This window comes from Pogoniulus pusillus, unplaced genomic scaffold (genome assembly GCF_015220805.1).
Source record: "Pogoniulus pusillus isolate bPogPus1 unplaced genomic scaffold, bPogPus1.pri S76, whole genome shotgun sequence".
Classification (NCBI taxonomy): domain Eukaryota; kingdom Metazoa; phylum Chordata; class Aves; order Piciformes; family Lybiidae; genus Pogoniulus; species Pogoniulus pusillus.
The window spans coordinates 486,797-507,931 of NW_026974538.1; the positions used below are offsets into that span (position 1 = coordinate 486,797).

General features: G+C 57.2%; 1 protein-coding gene and 1 long non-coding RNA gene across 4 annotated transcripts in view; one reads left to right on the top strand and one right to left on the bottom strand.

Moving 5' to 3' along the window:
- Nucleotides 1-340: 340 nt before the first annotated feature.
- The window catches only part of LOC135173839 (cyclic AMP-dependent transcription factor ATF-7-like), a 50,877-nt gene continuing 30,082 nt past the window's right edge, over nt 341-21,135 (top strand). For 2 of the 3 annotated variants that reach the window (XM_064141036.1, XM_064141037.1), the window contains exon 1: nt 341-421. In XM_064141036.1, the coding sequence (XP_063997106.1) occupies nt 374-421 (48 nt within the window). In that variant the 5' untranslated portion in view covers nt 341-373. The remainder of the gene's footprint in view (nt 422-21,135) is intronic. The other variant, XM_064141038.1, reaches the window with a different exon arrangement.
- On the bottom strand, nt 11,357-14,111 carry LOC135173813 (uncharacterized). Its single transcript, XR_010301442.1, has 2 exons — nt 13,969-14,111; nt 11,357-11,922 (listed from the first exon to the last, which is right to left on the bottom strand). It is a non-coding gene; the product is annotated as an uncharacterized LOC135173813 (long non-coding RNA).

Here is a 21,135-nt window from a genome sequence, read left to right on the forward strand (position 1 = left end):
AGCTGGTGCCACCAAGGCTGTGTTGAGCTTCCAGCTGGACACCAGTGGGAGCCCAGGGGTCCAAAACTCTTCCCACCCCCACACAGTCTTCAAGGTGGGGGGGTTGGAACTGGATGATCTTCAAGATCCCTTCCAATCCAACCCATTCCATGACCTTGGACCCTCCCTTAGCCTATGCCTGGATCCCTTTCTCCTCCCTGCTGATGTCCAGGCTGCCAGAGTCACCTCCATCCCTGCTCTCCTGCCCTTGCTTGACTCCAGCCCCTCACAGGGCTGCTTCTGCTCTGAGGTTTGGACTTTTTCTTGCTGCTTTAACCTTTTTTTCTCCCCCTCCTCTTTTTCTCTCCTCAGCTTGAGCTGAGCTGTACCAAAGATGGGCGACGATAGACCCTTCGTGTGCAGTGCCCCAGGCTGTGGACAGGTAGGACCTGGGGGGCTCCTTGGGACCCTTGGGGGGGCTCTTTGCCTCCAGAGCTCTCTGCTTGGGTGATGAATCAGAGCAGAGAGGTTGCAGCCTGGAAATCCAAGTTAGGAGTCAGCTCCTGGAGCTCCAAAGGAGTGGAACTTGTCCTGCTCCAGGGCATGGTGGAGGTCTGGAGGACCCAGCAAGGTTGGCTCAGGGTTGGTGTGGTTTGGAGGCAGGAGTTGAGGCTGGAAGGAGGAGGTGAAAGGGAGGAGGAAGAGGATGGTTGGGGTTGTGTTGGCAGGATGGATGCCTCGGATCCATCTGGGCATCTGGAGGTGGTCATGCTGGGGAGCTTGGGGAGAGAACCCTCCTGAGGCTCAGCTGGGGAGGAACAAACTCCAGCAGCAACCTCTCACTAGCTCAAGGTTGCTCTGGTCCTGCTGGAAAGCAGCTCCATGGAGGAAGGCCTGGGAATGCTGGTGGGCAGCAGCTTCTCCATGAGCCAGCAAGGTGCCCTCATGGCTGAGGAGGCCACTTGGGGGGCACCCAGAGGAGTGTGGCCAGCAGGTCGAGAGAGGTTCTTGTCCCTCTCTACTGGTGAGACCTCAGCTGGAGTCCTCTGGCCAGAGAAGTGCTGCAGGGAGGCCAGAGGAGGCTCTGAAGGTGCTGAGGGGCCTGGAGCAGCTCTGTGAGGAGCAGAGGCTGAGAGCCTGCAGCAGAGCAGCCCCAGAGGGCATCTGAGCAGTGCTCAGCAGGAGCTGAAGGAGCTGTGGGAGGCAGGAGGCTGGGGCCAGGCTCTGCTGAGTGGTGCCCAGGGCCAGGACAAGGGCAGAGGGCACAAAGTGGCACCCAGGAGGAGAAAGCTCTTTGGTGTGAGGCTGCTGGAGGCCTGCAGCAGCTGCCCAGAGGGGCTGTGGAGTCTCCTCTGTAGGGCTGCCAACCTGCCCTGGGCATTGTGCCCCTGGGCAAGCTGCTGGGGGTGCCCCTGAGGATTCCAACTGAACCTGAGGCCAATTCTGCATCCCCAGAAGGGCAACTTCCTTTTTTCCTCTCCTTTGTCCTCTCTTTCCCCCCCCTCCCTTTTATTCCACTCTCTCTCTTTTCCTCTCCTCTTTATTCCCCTCTCTTTTCCTCTCCTTCTCTTCCTCTTTATCTCTTTTCCTCTCCTTCTCTTCCTCTTTATCTCTTTTCCTCTCCTTTTTATTCCCCTATTTTCCTCACCTCTTTTTTCATTCCACTCTCACTGTTCCTCTCCTCCTCTTTATTCTTCTCTCTGTCTTTATTCTCCTCTCTCCCTCTCTCTCTCTTTATTCCCCCTCTCTCTCCCTCTCCTCTTTATTTCTCTCTCTCTTTATTCCCCTTTTTCTCCCTCTCCTCCTCTTTATTCCCCTCTCTTCCTTTCACTCTCTTTATTCCACTCTGTTCCCCTCTCTCTCTTTATTTCCCTCTCTTCTTCTCTCTCATTCCCCTCTCTTCCTCTCCTCCTCTTTATTCCCCTCTCTTCCTGTCCTCCTCTTTATACCACTCCCTCTCTTCATTCCCCTCTCCCTCTCCTCCTCTTTATTCCCCTCTCTTCCCCTCTCTCTTTATTCCCCTCTCTTCCCCTCTCTCTTTATTCCCCTCTCTCCCTCTCTCATTCCCCTCTCTTCCTCTCCTGCTCTTTATTCCCCTCTCTCCTTCTCTCTCTCTAGTCCCCTCTCTTCCCCTTCTCTCCTTTATTCCTCTCCCTTCCTGTCCCCCTCTCTTCTCCCCCCCTCCTCTCCCCCCCTTCCCTTTCCATCCCCCCTCTCCTCCTGGGCTGCTCTTTATCTGGAGCCTCTCTGCCTGTGAAATTGTGCAGGCCATTTCTGAAATGGATGAGCTGTGTTTGAGCACTTAATGATGTGAGCACTTCCATCAGACAACCTGCAAATCGGATTCAAACAAGCAATTAAGGCAAACAACAATGTCCTGGAATTTAATCTCCCCCAATCTCCCACCAATGACATCTAAAGGTGCCTGCTGCCTCCTCTTGCCTGGTTCCAGCCTGCTGCTTATGGCTAATTCTGCCAATTCTTCATCTTAATATTGAAATGGGAGAATCTGAAGTGATTCAGAGCTGGGATGATTCATTGGGATCCAGGCTGACCTCCTGCACACCTTCCTGGAACGTCCTTCAGTGCCTCTTCAAACCACAGCAGCCACTCAGGAGGGAGCCAGGCTGGAGGTGAACTCTTCCTGCCCCCTCCTGCCCATCCCAGCTGGGAAAGTCACCACAGCCTCTGCCTCAGCTGCTCTCTGCTGGCTCAGAGGATGGCTCAGGTTGGGAGGGAGCTCGGAGGGCACAGAATCAGTCAGGGCTGGAAGGCACCACAAGGCTCAGGCAGTTCCAGACCCTGGCATGGGCAGGGGCAGCCTGGCCCAGCTCAGCTGCTGCTGCCCCCCAGCAGGGGCAGGGACAGCTCTCAGCCAGCCCTGGCTGCTCAGGGCCTCAGCCAAGCTGGGCTTCAGCACCCCCCAGGCAGCCACAGCCTCCCTGGGCAGCCTGGGCCAGGCTCTCAGCACCCTCCCACTCAGCAGCTTCCTCCTCACAGCCACCCCAGGCCTCCTCTCCCTCAGCTCCAGCCCCTGCCCCCTTGGCCTGGCTCCAGACCCCCTCAGGCAAAGTCTCTCTGCAGCCTTCCTGCAGGATCCCTGCAGGGACTGCAAGGCAGCTCCAGGCTCCTGCTGGAGCCTTCTGCTCTGCAGCCTGCACCCCCCCAGCTCCCCCAGCCTGGCCCACAGCAGAGCTGCTCCAGCCCTTGGCTCCTCTGGGTGGCCTCCTCTGGAGCCTCCCCAGCAGCTTCTGTGCCCTCCTTGTGCTGGGGGCAGCAGAGCTGAGGGCAGGGCTGGAGCTGAGCTCTGAGCAGAGCCAAGGGGCACAATGCCCTCTCCTGCCCTGCTGCCCACACTGCCCTGCCTGCAGCCCAGACCTCAGCTGCCTTCTGGCCTGCAGGGAAGCTCCTGGGGAGCTTCTCCTCCCCCAGCAGCCCCAAGGCTTCTCCAGGGCTGCTCTCAGCCCCTCTGCACCCAACCTGCCTCTCTGCCTGCTTCCTCCTGCTCTGCCTGCCCAGGGCAGTTGCTGCCTTCCCTCTGCAGCCTGCACCTGCTCAGCTGCAGCTGCCAGGCAGTGGCACCTTGCTGGGCACTGCTGCTGGGCACCAGACCCTTGCTGGTGCTGTGCTGAGCTCTCCAAGTGTTTGCTGCTCCTCAGGTCCTGGCCTCCAGGAGTGGGCTGGGTTGGAAGGGGCCTTGAAGGTGACCTCCTTCTGTGCCCACTGCCATGGGCACCTGCCTGGTCTGGGGGGAGGTTGGAGGTCATCTGGTGGAGGGTTGGAGGTGACCTTGGGGGGGAGGTTGGAGGTCATCTAAGGGGAGGTTGGAGATACCTAACTCCCATCTCCCTGCCATGGTCTCCTCAGGCTCCACACATCTTGGCTCAGACCCTGCCCCCTGCCTCTCCTAGGTCCCTTCTCCAGCTTTTCCTCCTCTTCTCCCTTCCCCTTCCCCTTCCCCTTCCATTCCCTCCTTCCTGACCCTCTGCTGGTTGTATCCCTGCAGATTCCTGCCCTGTGGAGCAGTCTCCTGTTGGATGAGCTCCAGGCTGGCACTGCCAGCTCGGGCACAGGACACTCTAGCTAAAAGCAGGCATCTGTCCCCTGGGAATGTGGCACTGGGGAGGACCCTGGAGAAGGGGAATGCAGCCCAAGTGCTTTGGACAGGAGGCTCCAACCCCCACTGGGTGATTTTTTTCCTCCCCACCCCTGCTATTGCTTCTTTGAACCCTCAGCTGCAGCTGGCTCCAACTTCAGCCTTTCTCCTCCCTGCCCTCTCTTCCCCCTTCCTCCTTTTCCACTGCTTGGTGGAGGAAGAAGCTGGGAAATAAACTTTGCAGGGAAGTGAGAAGAGGAAAGAGGGGAATGAGGCTGCCCAAAATAGCCCAGCAGGTCTCCCTCTGTGCCCCCACCCCCTCCCAGTGTCAGCACAGCCCGGGGGGGGGCTGGGAGTGGGGCTGTAAACATGTTGTGGTTGCTAGGTCCTGAAGGGGCTTTATTTTTGGCTCCTGGACTTGATCCCTTCCCAGCAACCTCTCTGCAGGCCACAGCTGCCTTCTAAATGTGCCCCTGGCAGGGCTCCTGGCAGGGATTCCTCTCTTGGTCTGATTTCTCCTCCAAGGGGACAGGTGGCACATCTCTGGCTGAGGGCTTGGAGGGCAGGTTCTGCCCTGAGGATGAGGAAGGAGATGGTTCTGCCCCTGGAGTGGGCACTGGGGAGGCTACAGCTGGAATCTTGGGGTCAAGTATAGGCTCCTGACTGCCAGGAGGGTATTGAGGGAGGGGAGCAGAGCCAGAGAAGGGCAATGGAGCTGGGGAAGGGTCTGGAGGAGGAGAAGGAGAAGGGTGAGGAGGAGGAGGAGGAGGAGGAGGAGGAGGAGGAGGAGGAGGAGGAGGAGGAGGAGGAGAAGGGTCTGGAGAAGAAGGCTGAGGGAGCTGGGGTGGTGAGGCTGCAGAAGAGGAGGCTGAGGGGAGAGCTCCTGGGGGGCTCCCCAGCTCCCTGAGAGGAGGCTGAAGCTGCTGTGGGCCAGGCTGGGGGAGCTGGAGGGGTGCAGGCTGCAGAGCAGAAGGCTCCAGCAGGAGCCTGGAGCTGCCTTGCAGTCCCTGCAGGGATCCTGCAGGAAGGCTGCAGAGAGACTTTGCCTGAGGGGGTCTGGAGCCAGGCCAAGGGGGCAGGGGCTGGAGCTGAGGGAGAGGAGGCCTGGGGTGGCTGTGAGGAGGAAGCTGCTGAGTGGGAGGGTGCTGAGAGCCTGGCCCAGGCTGCCCAGGGAGGCTGTGGCTGCCTGGGGGGTGCTGAAGCCCAGCTTGGCTGAGGCCCTGAGCAGCCAGGGCTGGCTGAGAGCTGTCCCTGCCCGTGCTGGGGGGGGTGGAGGAGATGACCTCTGAGGTCCCTCCCATCCCTCTGTGCTCCTTCTCTCCTCTCTCTCCTCTCTCTCCTCTCTCTCCTCTCTCTCCTCTCAGCCTGGGGCTGTCTCCTGCCTGGGGCTGTCCAAGCCCAGCTGGGCTCAGGCCCTGAGCAGCCAAAGCTGCTGGAAGCTTGAAGCTCATCCAGCCCACGGCAGGGGGCTTGGAGCTTGCTGATCCTCCAGATCCCTCCCAAGCCCACTCCTCATCCTGCTCCTTTTCCCAGCTGCCCCAACCCCTCCTCACCCCCTCCTCATTCCATCCCCCCCCCCCCCCCCTCCATCCTTTCCTTTCCTCTCCCAGCTTCTCCCCTTCCCCTCTGGGTACCACCAAGCTGCTGCTGCTCTCTCAGCATCTCCTCCCCAAGACAGCCCAGAGCTGCTTTGGGTTTTTTCTCTTCCAGGAGCTTCCTTTTTTTCCCCCTCCTCCTTCTCAGGGTGGTTTATTGGAGCCTCTTATCTTGTCATATAATAGAAATAATGTTTATGGGATGGAGGCCTCAGCATTTAAGCAAGCTGAGGAGGACTTTTATTGCTGTGGACACTCTGCTGCCATCACCATTATCCCTTCAATCTCTATTGCTCTCTAATATATGAGGCAACAAATGGTGGGGCCTGGAGCTCAAGGTGGGGATTTGGGAGCTTGGAGAATCCAAAGCAGGAGAGGAAAGAGATTTAGAGATGCAGAGAATGGCTCAGGTTGGGAAGGACCTTCAAGATCATCTCCTTCCAACCCCCCTCCCGTCAGCAGGGACAGCTCTCCCCAGCCCAGGTCATCCAAAGGCTTCCAGGGAGAGGGAATCCACAGCCTCCCCAGGCAGCCTCTGCCACTGCCTCCCACCCTCACTGGAAGGAGTTTCTGCCTCAGCTCCAGCCTCAGTTCTGCCCTCTTGCAGCTTCAGTCTATCCCCTCTCTGGGGGTGATGTCCTCCCCCCCTCCCTGGGAGCCTTTTCCTCCCTCCCCTAACCCAGGAGCCTTTTCCTCCCTCCTCTCCTCTGGAGCCTTTCCCTCCCCTCCCTGGAGCCTTTCCCTCCCCTCCCTGGAGCCTTTCCCTCCCCAGGCTGAGCACCTCCAGCTCCCTCTGCCTGCTCTCTCTGCAGTTTGCTGTGAGGCTTTACCACTGCAGCAGCTTTGGACCTGGAGCTCCCTCCCAGCTCCAGGCAAGGTTCAGCTTCCCCAGTCCCAGGATTGAGCCTGGGCTCTGTCCCTGCCTGAACGTCCTCAGAGCATCCCAGATGAGTTGTTGGGATTAAAAGAGGCAGAAAACTTCCCAAGCCTCAGTATGGAGGGGGTGGGAAGGGACCCAGTGCCAGCCCCACCCTGCTCCAGCAGGGCACCACCCAGCAGCTTGCCCAGGGCCACAGAGCCTGGGGGCAGAGGTTGGAAGCTCTGCAGAGAAGGAGACTCCACAGCCTCCCTGGGCAGCTGCTGCAGGCCTCCAGCAGCCTCACACCGAACAACTTTCTCCTCCTGGGTGCCACTTTGTGCCTCTTGTCCTGGCCCTGGGCACCACTCAGCAGAGCCTGGCCCCAGGCTCTTGCCCCCCACAGCTCCTCCAGCTCCTGCTGGGCACTGCTCAGATGCCCTCTGGGGCTGCTCTGCTGCAGGCTCTCAGCCTCTGCTCCTCACAGAGCTGCTCCAGGCCCCTCAGCACCTTCCCACCCTCTCTCCACTACTTCTCAGCCTCCTTTGATCTGGGGAAAGCCAAACCTGGCCCCAGCTGCTCCAGCTGTGACCTCCCTGGGGCAGAGCAGGGGACCAGGACCACCAATCCTGCCCCCATCCTCCTGCCACTCAGCCTTGATTATTTCCCCAGCATTCCTGAGCTCCTTCCTCAGCCTCCTCCAAGCCACCCCTCAAAGTGTAACCCCTCCTTGGGTAGCTTCCTCTCCCCTCTCCCTTCCTCCCCCCACCTTCTCCCAGCTCAGCTCCTGCCTGTTAAGGACGAAAGGAGGATGGAGGAGAGGGAGGGGAGGAAACAAAAAGCCACCGACACAAACCCTGAGCTTTGTTGTGCTGCTCGGGCACAGCCGAGCCCCTGCCTGTCGTTAGGCTGCAGAGTCACGTAGCAGTCGTGTCCCTACTGCACCCAAGTGGTTCGAGGAGCCATAAACTGGAGCTGCTTGGGAGGTGGAGATGATGGAGAAGGGGAAAGAAGCTCCTGCGGTGCCCAGCTCCTGCCCTGCTCCTGCTGCCTCCGCGGCTGCAGCTTTGTCCTTTGCTGCTGCAGGAGCTGGGACAAAAAAAGGCTTCTTAGCAAGGAACCTCTCAGCTGAAGGCTGGGAGGAGAGGAAGAGGAGAGGGGGATGAAGGTTCCTGGTCCCTTGCAGCTTTAATTGTTTAGCTCCCAATTCAAAGCTGCTTTTCTTTTCCCCCCTGTCCCCTCTGCGAGCTGCCAGGGACGAGCCCTGACCGATGCCACCTCCGAGCTAAGGGCTTGGAGGAGCCAATTAATTAGGGGCAGAGGAAAATAAACACCCCCACAACCCCCCCCCCCAAAAAATAAACCTCATCGTGGGGTGGGTCTGAAGCTAATTTTGCAGGCTGGGAGGAGGAATCAGAAAGCAGGAAACGTTGCTGGAGGTTTTTTTCTCTCTCCCTTCCCCCCCCCCCCCCCCCCCCCTTCTTCTCTTTCCTTTTTTACCACTCCTATAACTTAAAAATGGCCAAACCAATTTAAACCAAATTGGATCATAAAAAATACAGCTCCTGGGCTCAGCAAATTCCCCCCCACCCCCACCCCCCACCTCATCCTCTCTGCCAACTTCCAGCCTAGAATGAATTTTTATGGCCAAATTATAACCCCCCCCCTTCCCCTCCCCTCCCTCTCTCCCCTCTCTCCCCTCCCAGGCCTGGAAATGAAGCTTGGAAATGGAAATGTTGACAGACCTTTAACTAGAGCTCCTTCCTCCCCCCCCCCCCCTCCTCCTCCTCTTTCTCTCTGCTGCTGGTGTAAAATAGCTGCTTTAAAATATAATTAAGACTTAAATATTATTTAATAGCAACGTTTCCTGGAAGCTGAAAATCCTCTTTTGGGTTCCCTTTGCCTTGTCCCTGCTCTTTTCCTCTCTGCCTTCAGCTCCCTCCTCCCTCCCCTGCCTGCTTTGCATTTGAGGCACGTGTGGGCTTCGGCGCTCCTGGCTGTCAACTGCAGCATGGCTCTGCGGCGTGCTCCGAATTCCCTTCCAGTGGCTCTGGACGCAGGCTCTGAATTCCTTTCGTCCCAAAGTAGAGCCTGGAAGCCAAAGGGACTCGCTGGACCCCGGCACAGATCCTGCTGCCTGGGGTGGAAATGGCTGTGGGAGCCTCTGCCAGTTTTGAGGCTGCTGCTCAGGATGAGCTTTTTGCATCCCCCTCTGGCTGCTCAGGATGAGCTTTTTGCATCCCCCTCTGGCTGCTCAGGATGAGCTTTTTGCATCCCCCTCTGGCTGCTCAGGATGAGCTTTTTGCTTCCCTTCTCTCTGCTCAGGATGAGCTTTTTGCATCCCTCTCTGGCTGCTCAGGATGAGCTTTTTGCTTCCCCTCTCTCTGCTCAGGATGAGCTTTTTGCATCCCCCTCTGGCTGCTCAGGATGAGCTTTTTGCTTCCCCTCTCTCTGCTCAGGATGAGCTTTTTGCATCCCTCTCTGGCTGCTCAGGATGAGCTTTTTGCATCCCTCTCTGGCTGCTCAGGATGAGCTTTTTGCTTCCCCTCTCTCTGCTCAGGATGAGCTTTTTGCATCCCCCTCTGGCTGCTCAGGATGAGCTTTTTGCATCCCTCTCTGGCTGCTCAGGATGAGCTTTTTGCTTCCCTTCTCTCTGCTCAGGATGAGCTTTTTGCATCTCTCTCTCGCTGATTAAGGACTAATTAGGGATTGGGACCCTCTGGACCATTAGGGATTAATTAGGAGCTGGGGGTCTTACCCTGCTGGGAGCTTTTGGTGTGCTGAGCACCACCCCCTAGGGCTCTGCAGAGAGTAGCCAAGGCTCAGCCTGGTGGATTCACAGCTCCTGGAGCTACCCTTGCCGGGGGGGGGGTTGAGGTCTTTCCTTTGTGCAGGTTTCTCCCTCCCTCAGCACCCCAAATCCTCCCTCAGCACCCCAAATCCTCCCTCAGCACCCCAAATCCTCCCTCACTGCCCTCTTCAGTAGCACTGCTGCAGTGTGCTGGCCTCACACTGCAGGGCAGGATGGTGCTGAGCAGCTCTGCCTGTGTGTCCCTTTACTTGGAGCTTGATTTTTTTCAGCCCTCCCCACTCTGGGTGCTGTTTAATTCCTCTCTTTTGCTGCCTTTCTTCCTCCTCCCACCCCTGAGGTTAAAAATAACCCCTGGGTGCTTGCTGCAGTGCCACAGAGGCAGGGTGGCTGCAGCACTCAGTTCCTGTGCTGGAGCATGGCCAGGAAAAGTGGAACTAGCCCTGGAGGAGTCCCAGTCCCTTTTCCTGGCCACATCCTTGCTCTCTGCTGCCCTTTTGCAGGTGCTTCTGGAACTTGAGCTGGTTGAAGATCATCCAGTTCCAACCCAGCAGCCCATGGCAGAGGTGGGGGTTGGGACTTGGATGATCTTCAAGGTCCCTTCCAAGCCATTCTCTAGAGCTTGCCGACACCTGTGAGGTCTTCACCTTGATCTTGGGCTGCTGGGTTTGGTGCAGGGATCCCCTTAGGCCCTTTAGGTTGGGAGGCTGGAGGGAAGGCAGCAAACCCTGGGCAGGTCTGTGGGCAAAGCTCTGCTGTCTCTCCCTCCTCTCCCTCCTCTTGGAAAAAGGGCTGAGGGGGGAGGTCAAAGCAGCTTTTCCCTCCTACACACAGCCAGCCACAAGCTGGGACATCCTCTTCCACCAAAGCCATCCTGGGCAGGGGCTGAGGGAGAGGTGGAAGAGCCCCCGGGCAGGGCTGTCTGCTGTGGGTGAGGCTGGTGCAGTGCCCTGGCAGAAGCTGCCTGGCAGAAGGGCTCTGAGAGCTGCAGGTTCAGCTCTGTTCCCTTCCAACCCTCCCAGATTTGGTGTGTCTGGGGGGGTGGGGTGGGGGTGGGGGGGTGGTGATTGCTTCCCAGCACGAATTGCTCTCAGGAACTGCAGCCCCAGGTGGTGCCTTTCGTGGTTGAGGGTTTCTGGTTGAGGTCTGGGCTTTGGCTCGGGGGGGTTTGGCAGCTCCTTTGGCATTCCTGTTCTGGGGGAATGTTTGTTCTCCAGAGAGCCCTCCTTAGGATGCCTTTGCCATCCAGGCTGCTGCAGCAGCAGCAGCAATTAACATGAAGAAGTGCTTGGCTTTCAAGAACCAGCTGCAGGCTTTTCCCTTCCCTCCTCTTAGAGACCTGCTGCTGAGGCTGCAGAGTGGCCAAGGATGCCTCAAAATGTGGCAGAAGCAGGGAGGGAGGCAGGGGGGGAAGGAGATGCAGGGGGGCAGGGGAAACAGGGCAGAGGAATGAGGGGCAGGGGGGCAGGAGAATCAGAGTCACAGAAGCAAAGAAACCAGAGTGACAGAGGCAGAGAAATGAGAGTCACAGAGGCACATCCCAGACCCTGTGGGCATCTCACATCCCCCTGCACATCCCAGACCCCTTCCTTGCACACCCCACACCAGCAGCACCACTTGGCTGTGCCCCCATCGAAGCCCCCAGAGGCAGATTTGGAGCTTCTCAGCCGCTGCCGAATTCGCAGCGATTGACATTTCTGAGGCTTTGCTGTTTCTTCCCCAACCCCCCCCCCCCCCCGAGCTGTGTCCTGCTCCTTCCCAGGTGCTGGGTTGGTTTCCCCTTTCTGCAGCAGAGTGAGGAGGGAGGGAAGGAGGTGAGGAACGTGATCAGGGCTGCAAAAATAGCCAGGGAGAGGGAGGGGATGGGGCAGGGGGCGATGGTTCCTTCTCCTTTTGATTTAAGGCACTTTCACAACCGCAGAGTTTGAGCTGGGAGCAAACCGATCCCAGGCAGCTCCTCACCTCCAGCTCCTGCTTTCCCATCAGCGATGCAAACGGCGTCTGCCTGCCAGCACGGAGCCGTAAATCGAGCCGGGGGCTCTTTTATTAACTGCGAATGAAAGCCACCCCCGAGCTGCTTTGTTGGGCTTGAGCTGAACTGCAGCAGAGAAGCTGCCGAGCCCAGGGTCTGAGCCCACGAGTGAGGTTCGTGGCTGCCGTGAGTTTAACCTGGGCTGATCTCAGCAAACGCTGCTCCTGGTCCCCTCGTACAGCAAAGGAGAAAGGTTCGGGAGGGCTTGGGAAGGAGCAGGCTTGGTTAGGAAACGAGAGAGGGATCTTGGGGTGCAGGCTAAGCTGGCACTGCGCTGGGCAGGGAATTTTTGCCTCCTCTCTTTTTGAGCTCAGGGTTTTTCGCGGCTGCTGGAGTCGTTCCCACACCTTTTGAGGACGAAGTTGTTGGCTTCGGGGGGGGGCTTTGTTGTCGTTCGAAGCCTCCCTGCAGCGATGCACCTTCCTGAGGTCCCTTTCTCCGCTGGTGGCTGAGGGAGTGCTGAATCCTTCGTGCCGGGGGCAGGCAGCTCCTTCCCCAAGCGCCGAAGCTCTTTGCGGTGTCCTCACCTCAGGTTCGGGTTGAATTTTCTGTCACCTTCGTGTGTGAAGGGCAGGAAAAGTCAATAGAGCCAAAGCGGGGCGGGGGGGGGGGGGGCACGGCCTGGGCTCCTTCCCCCCGCCAAGGTGCAGCCGAGGGAGCTGCTTGGGCTGGCAAGGAGAAGTTTCCCTTCGCCCCTCCGTGGGGTGAGCAGCGAGCAGCAAGCCTCAGCCCTGCTTTGGGTCCCACCTTTGGCCAATTCCCACATTCCCGTGCCAGTTCCCACATTCTTTTAGCTGTTTCCACCTTTTATCGATCCCAACATTATCAATTCCCACCTTTTCCCACTTCCAGCATTATCTATTCCCCTATTTTATCCATTCCCACATTCCTTTGCCAATTCCCACATTCTTTTAGCTGTTTCCCTGTTTTATCAATTCCAACATTATCAATTCCCACCTTTTGCCAATTCCAACATTATCTATTCCCACCTTTTATCAATTCCTACATTCTTTTCTCTATTCCCACATTCTTTTATCAATTCCTACATTCTTTTACCTATTCCCATGTTTTATCAATTCCAATGTTATCAATTCCCACCTTTTGCCAGTTCCAACATTATCTATTCCCACATTCCTTTATCAATTCCCACATTCTTTGGCCAATTCCCACATTATTTTCTCTATTCCCACATTCTTTTATCCATTCCCACATTCCTTTGCCAATTCCCACATTCTTTTAGCTATTTCCCCATTTTATCAATTCCAACATTATCAATTCCCACTTTTTGCCACTTCCAACATTATCTATTCCCACATTCCTTTATCAATTCCCACATTCCTTTGCCAATTCCCACATTTTATCTATTCCCACATCTATTCCAACACTCTTTTATCAATCCCCACCTTTTGTCAATTCCCACATTCTTATGCCAATCCCATCATTATTTTACCTATTCCCACATTTTTATCACTTCCCACCTATCAATTCCCACATTCTTTTGCCAATTCCCAGTCTTTTATCTGTTCCCACATTTTATCAATCCCTACATTCTTTTATCCATTCCCATATTATTTCATCCATTCCCACATTCTTTTTTACCCATTCCCATATTATTTTGCCAATTCCCACATTCTTTTATCCATTTCCATATTATTTTATCCATTCCCACATTGTTTTTGATCCATTCCCACATTAATTTGCCAATTCCAACATTCCTTTATCAATTTCCACCTTTTATCACTTCCCACCTTTGGTCAATTCCTGCCTTTTACCACTTCCCACATTATTTTGTCCATTCCCCCCTTCTTTTCTCCCCCCCCCCTTTAATTTCCCCATTCCCATCACTTTATTCCCATCACATTTCCCCCTCCCCATCCCTTCATTCCCACATCTCCGTTTGCCTTCCCTCGAGTCCCTTCGCTTCTCCCAACCCCGACAGACACAAATGAGCTTTGCAGGGACCCGAAGAGGCAGCTGGGGCCGGCTCTGGCCGATGGCTTAAAGCAGCTAAAATTCCCCCCCCCGCAGCTCACATCCCCTCACCCCCTCCCCTTTTTCCTTCGCTCCCAAAGCTCCTGGTTTGGGCTTTGTTGGCCGCCGGCAGCCGCTCCGCCCTCTGCGGCATCTCCGCCGGTGCGGCTGCGGCGCGGCGCTGGGGAGCGATTGCGGCTCCCGGGAGCCAGGAGCTGCCCTGTCCTTGGAGCACCGGCGGGGGAGGAAAACCCCCTCCGGCAGCTGCTTTGCTGCAGAGCAGGGTGGCAAACCCCCCCCGCCCCCGACCCTGCACGCCGCAGTTCAGGTCCTTTCGTTGCGATTCGATGAGTCGAAAGCGAAGCCGCTGGCGGCAGGCAGAGCCCTGGCCGCGTTTTGGGCTTGGTTTAAGCTTTGAGGGGGGGGTAAAAAATTCCTCCCCTTGCTCCGTGCTGCTTTGCATCAGAGCCTTCCTTTGGAGAGCTGAGTGCTGGGCTGAGCTGGAGGAGCTCCTAATAAAGGGATTCACTGCTCTTTGCTGCAGGAGGGGATGTGAGGTGTGGGAAGGATGGAGCCAGTTTGGCTTTGGGGCCGGGGGGGGGGGGGGTGTGAGGTGTAAAAGCAACTCACAGCAAATCGATTTCTCTCCACTGCTGAGGAAGGAGATGTGGAGCTGGAGAAGGATCAGACCCAGTTCTTGTGCTGAGGAGCAAAATCCACCCTGACACCCTCCTGCACCCCCCCACCACCATAACCACGTTTGTGTCAAGCAGCTCTTTGCTGCAGGAGGAAGCAGATCCGTGAAGGTTGGGGGGTGGAGGGGGGGGGACCCTTTGCACAGCTGCTGCCTTCCCCTGCTGCTGCACAAAGGGAAGGAGAGAACACAAAAAAAGGGCCACTCTGGGGGCTTCTCAGTGCATAAAGAACAGGGCAAGGTCTGGGGGAAGGCAGGCAGGAGGGCAGCAAGGGTGGGAGTTGGGGGAGAGGATTTTTTTCTGCCTTCCTCTTTTCTCTGTCGATGCCACCTGGAAGAATTTAAGCTAAAGCAAAGGTCTGGGGAGTGTTGGGCAAATGGAACCACAAAGAAGCCCAAAATCTACTGTCAGGTCTTAAAGGTCCTCACTCTCAGCTCCAGGAGGTCCTCACTCTCAGGTCTAAGAGGTACTCAGCTCTAAAAGGTTCTCACTTTCAGCTCTAAAAAGTCCTCACTCTGAGCTCTGAAAGGTCCTCACAGCTCTAAGAGGTCCCTGCTCAACTCTAAGAGGTCCTCACTCTCAGCTCTGAGGTCCTCACTCTCAGCTTTGAGGTCCTCTCTCTCAGCTCCAAGAGGTCCTCACTCTCAGCTCTAGAAGGTCCTCAACAAAGCTTCTTCAGTCACATTGAGTGATTCTGTGCTCCACAACCTCCCTGGAGGTGTTCAAGGACCATGTTGGATGAGGTCTTGAGCCATTACTGACAAGCTCTTGTAATAAGGAAGGGGAGGAATGGATTTAAACTGGCAGAGGGGAGATTGAAACTAGATATTAGGAGTCTTGACAGTGAGGCTGCTGAGCCCCTGGCACAGCTTTGCCCAGGGAGGTTGTGGAGCACAGAATCACCCAATGTGATCTTTGATCACATTGGGTGATTCTGTGCTCCACAACCTCCCTGGAGGTGTTCAAGGAGCAGCTTTGGATGAGGTCTTGAGCCACCTGTTCTAGTTGCAAGTATCCCTGCCCGTTTCAGGGGCTGGGTTGGAACTGGCTGAGCTTTGAGCTCCCTTCCAGCCTCAGCCATTCTGGGAGGCAGCAGCAGCCTCTCTTTAGTCACCACCTGCTTAACGACGCCAGCGGAGCAGCAGCAGCTCCGTGGCTCTTCCTCGCTGCTTGCAGCAGCTGCTTTGCCTCCAATCATTTGTTTTATTTGCTGGCTTAAAACAAGGGAAAACATTAAAAAGGCCTCAAATTGCCCCCTGAGAGCAAACATCTCACCAATAAAAGGCTGATTTGAGGGAAGAGGAGGAGGAGGAGGTGGTGGAAAAGGAGTTGGGGTTGGGAGAGGTTTTGCAGCGGTGCAAAAAAGGAGCTGTAAATTAAAGCAGGGCAGGGGAAGAAAGAGGCTGCAGAAGGAAGAGTGCCAAAGGAGCTTGGATAGGGATGGGGTTGGGGAGGGCAGTGTGGAGGAGTTTTGGGGGGGGTCTGGGGGGTCTTGAAGTGGGGAATGTTGGCTGGGGTAAGGAGAAGGGGTGGAGGGGCTGCTGCGTCAGGGGTTGTTGGGAGGGGGGGGGAGAGAAAAAGGTTTTGTGGGTGCCAGAATCATAGAGCCATGGAGGTATAGAGTCATGGAACCATGGAGTGGTAGAGTCATAGAGCCACATAGAGTCATGGAATCTCATGGAGTTGTAGAGTCATAGAGCCATAGAGAGTTATGGAGTCATAGAGTCATGGAATCATGGAGTGGTAGAGTCATAGAGCCATATAGAGCCATGGAGTCATAGAGTCATAGTCCTAGAGTCATGGAGCCATAGAGTCATGCAGTCATGGAGTGGTAGAGTCATAGAGCCATATAGAGTCATGAAGTCATAGAGTTGTGGAATCATGGAGTTGTAGAGCCATGGAGTCCTAGAATCATAGTCATAGAGTCATAGAGCCATAGAGTCATGGAGTCATGGAATCATAGAGACATAGGGTCATGGAGTCATAGGGTCATGGAGTCATAGAGGCATGGAGCCATGGAGTCATAGAATGCTAGGGTCATAGAGTCATGGGGTCATGGAGTCATAGAATTAACCAGGCTGAAGAGAGCTCCAAGCTCATCCAGCCCACCCTATCCCCCAGCCCTATCCAGTCAGCCAGCCCCTGGCACTAGGTGGTTAACCACTCAAGTCCCTCTCTGGGTACCTCACCCCCCCAAAACAAAAAAGCTGATTTCTGAGGGTAGCTGCTCCAGAAAAAGGCATTGGAAGGCTCTGAGCTTAACTAAGGAGCAGGAGAGGCTGCATGGAGAGCAGTGACACCTCGGCCTGGGGATGTGCTCCTGGGCTGCCTCCTGCCTCTCTGCTCTCCTCTCTGCTGCCCTCCTGCCTGCCCCAGGTCCTCACCTTGGTCCAGAGCATTTTCTGGCCTGCAGCACTGGGTCCTGGAGCCAAAGCACCAAAAGAGCCATGGAGCTGTGCTGGTTGGAAGAGATCTTCAGGCTCACAGAGTCCAACCCTTGCCAGGGCAGCACCAAACCATGACCCTCAGCACATCTCAGGCCCTCCAGGGTCAGAGACTCCATCCTGAGCAGCCCCAGGCCAGGCTCTGACAACCCTCAAGGGGCAGAAATTATTCCTCCTGCCCAACCTAAACCTCCCCCTTGGGGCAACTCAAAGCCCTTCCCTTTTGTCCTCCTCTCCCTCTCCACCCTCCAGCACTCCACTCAGTCAAACAGTTCCTCATGTCCAGCACCACCAAAGGCTGCAGCTGCAAACTCCTCCTTGCTCAGCATCCCTGCCAGCACCTTCTGCTCCTGGATCTGCCTTCCAGATCCTGGTTAATCAGCTCATTCCCTAACTCAATCCCAGGTTTTATGTCAGTGTGAGGGGGTAGGGATGCTTCCAGCCCCACTTTTATTTCCCTTTTAGGGGGTAGAAACCAATTGTTGAGGACTTCTCTCGCTCCTCTTCCCTCCCCCCCCCCCTTCTTTTTTTGCCTTTTTAAGAGGCTCCTGTGATGTTTGCCATAAAACCTTCATCGTTTGGAAGCTGCAGAAGAAAATGGAAATGAGGTTGTTGGGTTTGGGCTTTTTTTTTTTCCCCTGCTCTGACTGTGAAATTTTATCATCTGCAGCCTATAAAAGGAGGTGGGAAAGGGAAAAAAAAGAAGCTTAAACCCCCTCGAAGGATGCAGAGGAAGAGATTTTGGTGCCCTCAGCTGTATCTTTCTCCCTCCCCTCTCCCAAACCCCCCTAAGGATGCAGAGGAAGAGATTTTGGTGCCCTCAGTTGTATCTTTCTCCCTCTCCCTCCCCCAGACCCCCTCAAAGGATGCAGAGGAAGAGATTTTGGTGCCCTCAGTTGTATCTTTCTCCCTTTCCCTCCCCCAAACCTCCTCAAAGGATGCAGAGGAAGAGATTTTGGTGCCCTTAGCTGTATCTTTCTCCTTCCCCAAACCCCCCTAAGGATGCAGAGGAAGAGATTTTGGTGCCCTCAGCTGTATCTTTCTCCCCCATCGCTGAATCATCACCCAGCTGGGGGGGGGGGAAGGGGAATTTTGGACCCGGAATGGGTTAGGAGTGTAGATGAGGGTGGATAGGGAGGGCTGAGAAGGATTCTGGGGGGTGGGGGGGTATAAAAGCTGCTGCCATCCAGCTTGGGCTCTGTCTGCTCCTTGCACTTGATTTCCATGGAGGGTTGGGGCTGGCTGCTGGGAGGAGCAACAAAGGAGGTGGTGATGGGAGGGAGCCACAAGCCTGAGGTGGTGCAAATGGCAGGTGGGGAGGGCAGTTTGGGGACAGAAAGGCTTTTCCTTTGGCTTTCCTTGGGGGGGAAGGGGGGGTTGGCAGGTCTGTAAATCCAGAGAGAAGCTCCAGGGAGGCTGTTAATGGTTTCCTGAAGATGATCCCTGCAAAGCTTCTCCTCCACACACAGGTCCTCGGTGCCAGCAATCTTCAGCTGGGTGCTGGGAAGAGGGGAAGAGAGAATTTGCTTCCCTCCCCCCACACTAAACCTGACCTGCTGGGGCAAAGTGGGCACCTTTGGGCAGGTGGCAAGGTGGGGGTGGGAGGGGGAATAGAAAGAGTTCAGCTGCTGAGATGATTCTGGGGGGGAATGAGAAGAGTTCAGCTCCCGAGATACTTTTGGGAGGGAGAATAAAAAGAGTTCAGCTCCTGAGGTGATTTTGGGAGGGGGAATAGAAAGAGTTCAGCTCCTGAGGTGATTTTGGGAGGGGGAATAGAAAGAGTTCAGCTCCTGAGGTGATTTTGGGAGGGGGAATAGAAAGAGTTCAGCTCCTGAGGTGATTTTGGGAGGGGGAATAGAAAGAGTTCAGCTCCTGAGGTGATTTTGGGAGGGGGAATAGAAAGAGTTCAGCTCCTGAGATGCTTTTTTTTTTGGGGGGGGGGGGAAGAAACACAAAAGAATCCAGAACCTGAGGTGGAGAAACAAAAGGAATCCAGATCCTGGGGTGATTTTTTGGGAGGGGAGGGGGAAAGAATCCAGATCCTGGGGTGAATATATTAGGGGGGGGAACAAAAAGAATCCAGGTCCTGGGAGGGAGAAACAGAATCCAGTTCCTGAGGTGATTTGGGGAGGGAAACGAATCCAGACCTTGAGGTGACTCTGAGGGGGGGGGGGGAATAAACCCAAAAGAAATCCAGGTTTGCCCCCGCTGGGGAGGCTCTGGGTGCAGGCTGGAGGCAGGCAGAGCTCGGAGCTGGAGCCCTCTGCAGTCGTCTGCTGCAAGGAGCCATAAATCTGGAGGGAGAAGAGGGTCACTGAGAAGCTCATCAGGGTGGGAGCAGCAGCGCCGCGTTAATGTCCCCATCAATCTCCCCGCGCCCATAAAACAGGTGGCTCTTCCCGGAGACAAAAATAGGCAAACGCTCGGGATTTCTTTCTCTATCCTCCCCCCCTTCCCCTTTTCCCTCTCCTGCTGCTGCCGATCTCCTTTTAAAAGCTTAATGACCCCAGCGCCGACACCCTCCGACTGATGGCAGCCCTGCAGACAGCGCCGCACTGGCTCTGCTCCCCTGCTCAGGGCTCTGCTTCCCTGCCCGGGGCTCTGCTTCCCTGCCCGGGGCTCCTCTTCCCTGCCCGGGGCTCTGCTTCCCTGCCCGGGGCTCTGCTCCCCTGCTCAGGGCTCTGCTTCCCTGCCCGGGGCTCTGCTTCCCTGCCCGGGGCTCCGCTTCCCTGCCCGGGGCTCTGCTTCCCTGCCCGGGGGCTCCTCTTCCCTGCCCGGGGCTCTGCTTCCCTGCCCGGGGCTCCTCTTCCCTGCCCGGGGGCTCCTCTTCCCTGCCCGGGGCTCTGCTTCCCTGCCCGGGGCTCCTCTTCCCTGCCCGGGGGCTCTGCTTCCCTGCCCGGGGCTCTGCTTCCCTGCTCAGGGCTCTGCTTCCCTGCTCGGGGCTCCTCTTCCCTGCCCGGGGCTCTGTTTCCCTGCCCGGGGCTCTGCTCCCCTGCTCAGGGCTCTGCTTCCCTGCCCGGGGCTCTGCTTCCCTGCCCGGGGCTCCTCTTCCCTGCCCGGGGCTCTGCTTCCCTGCCCGGGGCTCTGCTTCCCTGCTCAGGGCTCTGCTTCCCTGCCCGGGGCTCTGCTTCCCTGCCCAGGGCTCTGCTTCCCTGCCCGGGGCTCCGCTTCCCTGCCCGGGGCTCCGCTTCCCTGCCCGGGGCTCTGCTTCCCTGCCCGGGGCTCCTCTTCCCTGCCCGGGGCTCCTCTTCCCTGCCCGGGGGCTCCTCTTCCCTGCCCGGGGCTCTGCTTCCCTGCCCGGGGCTCCTCTTCCCTGCCCGGGGGCTCTGCTTCCCTGCCCGGGGGCTCCTCTTCCCTGCTCGGGGCTCTGCTTCCCTGCCCGGGGCTCTGCTTCCCTGCCCGGGGCTCTGCTTCCCTGCCCGGGGCTCCACTTCCCTGCCCCGCGGCAGATTCTCTGCTCCACAGCCTCCCTGGGCAGCCTGTGCCAGGCTCTCACCACCCTCACTCTAAAGAGCCCTTTCCTCACAGCCACTTTCAGTCTCTGCCACTCCAAACCCATTCCTCCTCCTCCTCCTGCCATTCCCAGACCTTCTCCATAGTCCCTCCCCAGCCCTCCTGGAGCCCCCTCCAGATCCTGCAAGGCCACTCCAAGCTCTCCTGGAAGCCTTCTCCTCTGCAGGCTGCACAACCCCAACTCTCTCAGCCTGTGCTCAGAGCAGAGCTGCTGCAGCCCTCTCAGCATCTTGGTGGCCTCCTCTGGGCTGGCTCCAGCACTTCCATGTCCTGCTTGTGCTGGGGGCTCCAGAACTGCCCCCAGGAGTGCAGGTGGGGGCTGAGGAGAGCAGAGCCGAGGGGCAGGATCCCCTCCCCTGCCCTGTGCCCACACTGCTCTGGCTGCAGCCAGCACAGGGCTGTGTCTGGGCTGCACTCACACTGCAGGCTCCTGTGGAGCTTTCCTCACCCCAGACCCCCAGGTCCTGTTCCTGAGCTGCTCCAGCTCATCTCCCCAGCACCATCCACACCTCCACACTGGGACAGCACCAGCAGGCCCCCACCAGCTGCAGGGGACCCGCAGGGACTCCTCACTGTCACCACCCAGGCTGGGCAGGGAGCAGAGAAGCCTCAGGGGCTGGCACCTGGCACTGCCAGCGCCGCCTGTGCCGCCGGAGCTGCTCTGCTGGCCCTGGCCAGCGTCCAGGCAGGTTTGAAGGTTTCCCCCATGCAGCCTCCCTGAGCTCAGCTCCTCAGCCCCTGCAGACGAATTAATTGACTCCAGTTTGATTTAATTACTCCTGCAGAGCCACTCTGGGTGTCGGCGGGGGGGGGAGGGGGGGTTGGGGGTGGGTTCCTGTTGGGTCTTTTCTTCTCGCCCTATAAATTGTCGCTGCCCAGCGAGGAGCTCCCAGATCAGGCAGCCAGGAGGTCATGGGGGGGTCAGAAGGGACCTCTGGAGGTCGGGGGGGGCAGAAAGGAGTTCTGGAGACTGGGGGGGTGGGCAGAAGGGACCTGTGGAGATCATGGGGGGCAGAAGGGACCTCTGGAGACTGGGGGGGCAGAAGGGACCTCTGGAGACTGGGGGGGTGGAAGGGACCTGTGGAGGTCGTGGGGGGCAGAAGGGACCTGTGGAGATCGTGGGGGGCAGAAGGGACCTGTGGAGG